At 37.3% G+C, this 5,136-nt stretch overlaps 1 protein-coding gene across 1 annotated transcript in view; it reads left to right on the forward strand.

Moving 5' to 3' along the window:
• Nucleotides 1–236: 236 nt before the first annotated feature.
• LOC106872709 (glycine, alanine and asparagine-rich protein) overlaps nucleotides 237–5,136 on the forward strand; it is a 9,315-nt gene continuing 4,415 nt past the window's right edge. The window contains exons 1-2 of the mRNA XM_052972572.1: nucleotides 237–294; nucleotides 3,090–3,368. Coding sequence (XP_052828532.1) covers nucleotides 246–294; nucleotides 3,090–3,368 — 328 coding nt within the window. The 5' untranslated portion in view covers nucleotides 237–245. The remainder of the gene's footprint in view (nucleotides 295–3,089; nucleotides 3,369–5,136) is intronic.

Raw genomic sequence — 5,136 nt, forward strand, 5'->3', positions numbered from 1 at the left:
CACACACACACACACACACTCGCACACCTCAAACCCAACCTATCTACTATCCAAATACAACGCCCCAGTCATTATGCAGCTCGTTTTGTAGATTAACGTATTTATTTTTCGTTAATGTAATTTGTTTCCTTTTTATTTCGGCAAAAAAAAAAAAAAATAGAATGTAAGTAGGTATTTCAAACTCTATAAATACTGAATGAATGGGTTTCTAGATTCATAAGAAGTAAGTCTGAAAAACGATCAACATGTACTGCCGAAGTGCAACGTTGGTCCTTGTCTTCATCTTCTGTGCAGGTAAAGTATACTAATATATTTCATGTCTTCCTTTTTGTTTGCATTAATAATATTTTCTTTGTTAATTATAATTTCTTATTTTTAATTCGTTTATTTAAATATGTATAGCCACCGTTACTTTGTGTCTGACGTAATGAAACGAGTCCATTTTATTGAGTGACTGGCGTAGAACTGGCTGAAATTAGAGGCCGTGTGAATTCTTTTATTATAATTTTAAGAGGAGAATTTGATCTCAACTCTTCGTGTTGTTGAAATATTCTTTAATAATATATACGTTGGTCAACTCGGTAGAGTGGCGGACAGAATGATTGGGAGTATTTAGTTTCACTTCTTTAGGTTCAGATTTCGAATCCTACAAAAGCCAAAGTTGCACCTCATCCTTTCAGTGTCGATAGACTAAGTATCTGTGCAATACTGAGGTTGGAATAATCGACAACACGCCTCTTTCTGGATGGAATCTTTGTACCTATATCAGAAATCAATTATATACTGTTACTGACATGATGAGGTTGTTCTTACTGTTGATTACACAACGTTTCCACTGTCTGAAGTGGAAATGAAGTCAGCGAATTTAAGTATCTTGAAAATTGTATAAACATGAGAGGATCTCCTAGGAAAATTCTAAAGTCGAGGCCCACAATCTCTTCCACGACCCTTAGAATAGTATCATAAATGTTTCTTCTTATATTTGATAGTATTTACAGCCAGATAGACAAAGACTCACTGACCAAGGAGTTAGATTCGTAAAATCAGTAGAGCTTTGTGATACGTAGTTACGTCTCTTTACGTTCTGCATTTAAATCTCTGACAATACCAATTAGTTTCATTGTCCTCACATCTCTGACAACACCAATTAATTCAATTGCCCTCGCATCCATTATGATATGCAAACAGTCGTAGATATCTTGATGTTTATCACCTTCAGTTACTTTCTCTTCTCAATGATCGTCAGTACAGTTTCAAGTCATATCTACTGGAAACTTACACTTCTACATCACACTGCGCTCTCATATATCCCCATAGCTAATTATTCGGCTATGTGAGTTATATCTATTATCCCTGGTATACCTCAGGGTTCTGTTATGTATTTCACGCTCTTCTTTCTATACATGAATGACTTCACTGTTACTTCTAAGCTCACTCTTATACAAAGAATATTACACGTTAAGGCACCTTAATGGCTAAACTTTACAATAATGTCATCTAATGGCAACCTCAAAGATCAATCTTTTCCTTTTATTCTATTTTAGTTGATGCAATAATTACCCGTTAAGTACTGGGTATAGATTGGTTGTACCGTTTCTCAAACTTTGAGGCTTTGTGCTTCATCAATCATCAGCCAAGTGCCCTTGCTACGACCAGGGGTCAGCTTGCCAAGACTCTCCATTTCCCTCTCTGCTGTGCTGCATGCATAAACTCATCCAGGCTCTTGTTTCCAGTCCATTCTTTGACGTCGTCGTCATCTACAAATATCTTTGACGACTTTATGTCTTATGTTCTCTTCTCTTGAATACTTCCTGTCAGGATGGTCTTGGGAAATAACTCGTGGCACATTCTACGTCCAAATATGATGGGTTTGTGGACTTGATTTTCGACACTAGGCACCTTCGAACTTCCATTTTTTCTAGTACGGCAGTGTTTGTTACTTTGATTTCCAACTTATTCTGCCCAAACTGCGAGACATCTACGTCTCAAAGACATCCATTGCTCTGTGCATTGTCCAAGGTCGACACCAAAAATGTAGATCGTTTATATAATGTGGACTCTACCGAAATGAACAAGATTGTGTTTATGCTTTTTCCTACACCGATGTTATCGCAATCCTGACATTTTCTGTCGTCTGCCTCAAATACTCGGCTTCTTTTATTTCACTGTGTCGTGCTGTTTTAATGCTGTTGCTATTACCAAAATTTTCCTCATCTTCCTCTACGTCAATATTTCTCAGCCTTTTGTAACTCAGCCCTTCTTCTTTCACTAGTGTAGGGTGTGCGGTGTGTGCAGACCGCACAAAGGGGTCACTCTATACATGCATTTACTGTAGTCGAAGGTATGTTACGTTTAAGGAAGAAAGGGAAGGTCGATTTGGCTTCTTCACAGAACGGCCCTAAAATCCCAGCCTTTCACTGAAACGATGCTTTACCAGCTCCCCGTCCAAGATTTTTTTTTTTTAATTAAAAATTTATTTTAATCAAACTGCCTTGTAGTTTATTATTCGACGGGAGTCTGAGAGCCGTAGGCTAGGGATCCAGATGAGCATTTATCTATTTAACGCGGTAGTTTGGCAAAATCATTAGAACATCGGACAAAATGCTTCGTCGTATTAGTTACAAATCTTACAAATCCTGCCGATGTCGTTCTTATAACTGTTTCCTACCCGCTGAAATCAATACCAGTGATTATTCGTTGACAAATACATCTGATAACAGAAAGATTAAACAAAGCAATAGTCTATTTACATGTACTAGTTTATAGGATAAATAGATAATAGTAATAATCTATTTTCTACTTATTTAATACAAATCAAGTAATATTGATGAAGTATTTTCTCCGAAACGTTTGGCTACTTCTTCCTCGCGGCTCTACTATTTGAATTATTTGTATTACTTTTTGTCCGCTAGTTTCCTTGCTCTTCACTGTATTACTGTACAATACCATATAGACTAGTGATTGTCCACCTTTTGTACTTCAGCGCTACTTTCTTTCACCTCATTCTCCAAAAGAACGTTACTGTCCAGGTTAAGAGAAAAACCTCACTGATATAAATTAACATAAAATTTCAATTTTTTAAATTTCAGCGCCAGCGGTATGGAGCGGTTATGGAAGTTCAGGACATAGCGGTGGCGGTGGTGGTGGCGGCAACGGTGGCGGCAACGGTGGTGGCAACGGTGGTGGCGGTGGTAGTTGGTCAGGAACTGGAGGAGGAAATAATCTCAAGTGTTATGATTGCCACAGTGGTTCCGCAAGTTATACTTACCAAGACTGTCCGGTCAATGGAAATTTGAACGGCAACAAATTAGCAACTGTTAACTGTGATGGTTTGTGTTTCTCAAGAACGAGCAAATGGGAGAAAGGTGGTAAGTACATTTGAATCGAATATTTTTGCATTATCTCCCCTGGGAAAATGTGCATATACACACATTCACATGAACTCTCTCTCTCTCTCTCTCTCTCTCTCGATCTATCTATCTCTCCCCCCTCTCTCTCTCTCACTCTCTCTCTCTCTCTCTCTCTCTCTCTCTCTCTCTATCTATCTATCTCTCTCCTCTCTCCCTCTCTCACACGCACAAACACGCACACACAGACACAAACACACACACACGTGCACATACACACTCTCTCTCATTTGGTGTCACTCTCTCTCTCTCTCTCTCTCTCACACACACACACACACACACATTCTTTCTCACTCTTTGTCCCTCTCTTTAAAATTCAGTCTTACAATCCCGGCGCTTAACTTTATCTAGAAGAGATTGTCTCCTCTACGATAGTTGACCACCAGGGGCATACCATATGTAAAAATCACGAGACTTCTCCCGCAAAATTTAAAACTGTGTGCCTCTATTTATTTATATATTATCTATTTATTCATTTTTTTTTCTTCATCCTTGGTTATTAGACCTTCAGTTTTACTGTGTTTTTCTGTATGGAAGTGATATAGTGATGATGATGATGATGATGATGATGATGATGATAATGCATTCCACAATGGATTTTCACATAGTAACTTAAAGATTCACTCACAGTAGCCATTCTATAAACCTTCAAAGGATGGTTGTGTTTGCTTAGCTCCAAGTTAACCGTTATTTGGCGGACCTATGATCAAAAGCTTTCTTCTGCAATTAGCCTATTTTCTTTAGACCATAGCATCCAATATGTCTGTTTTTGCTTTTGTTTTTTTTTGTTTTTTTTTTACAGTAGGGTGTAATTTGAGTGAGATATGGTTTCCATTCCTAGCATGTCTAGCGCCCACATAGAAGCCTCCTTATTACTTGTCCATCCGAGCGGCTTTTATTCATTATTCAAAGTTTCTTCAAAAGCGTTTAATTCATACACCTCAAGTTATATCATGCTGACGATTTCTAAACAGAATGAAATAGTACAATACCTGCTTACTAATGACTAGAAAATTTTAGAACTTTGTAATAAGTAAACAAACAAAGTATATATATCCTATGCATCTTTTTCATTGTTATTCCTTAATTTCAAGTTCAAAATCCTAATTTTGTCAAATATTAAGAAGAAATGATTATCTCCCTTATTCTATCTGTCCGCTCAAGAACTCCGCGTATTTAATCCAATATGTTCTGTTATTGAAACTCGAACGATTATTATAAAGACAATTGTTGTTATTGTTCAATCCCAGGTCAGCGCTGATCGAGCAAAGCCACGATCAAAGTCATTCTAGCAATGACAATTCTATGCGTTTTCTTTTTGAGTCATAGTATATCTAGGATCACTCTTTTAACGCATCCTTTTGTTTTAAGTGGATACAGTGTATTTGAAAAGAAATTTGGCTACTATTTCTCGAATGACGAGCGACCGCAAAAAGACTCGCTCATTAGCTCATTAAAAATTGACTGAGTTGACCTAAGATCCATAGGCATTTCATCCGTGACCATCTCGTTCTTTTAAGGTTACCTATGCCAAAATTAACCAATGCATCCTTTCAATCTTTAACGACAACAGGGTGTGATTTGAAGGAGACAACTGCTTATTTCTAGCAGAGTGACTATTTAGAGGCTCTTCTTGGTCCTGTCCGTGTTACGATAATAGCATTTTTCATTGATCAGCTTGTAATCGAAATCCATAGATTTTTATTCCATTCCTTTTTTTTTTTTTTTT

The sequence above is a fragment of the Octopus bimaculoides genome, chromosome 1 (genome assembly GCF_001194135.2).
Source record: "Octopus bimaculoides isolate UCB-OBI-ISO-001 chromosome 1, ASM119413v2, whole genome shotgun sequence".
In the NCBI taxonomy this organism is placed as follows: domain Eukaryota; kingdom Metazoa; phylum Mollusca; class Cephalopoda; order Octopoda; family Octopodidae; genus Octopus; species Octopus bimaculoides.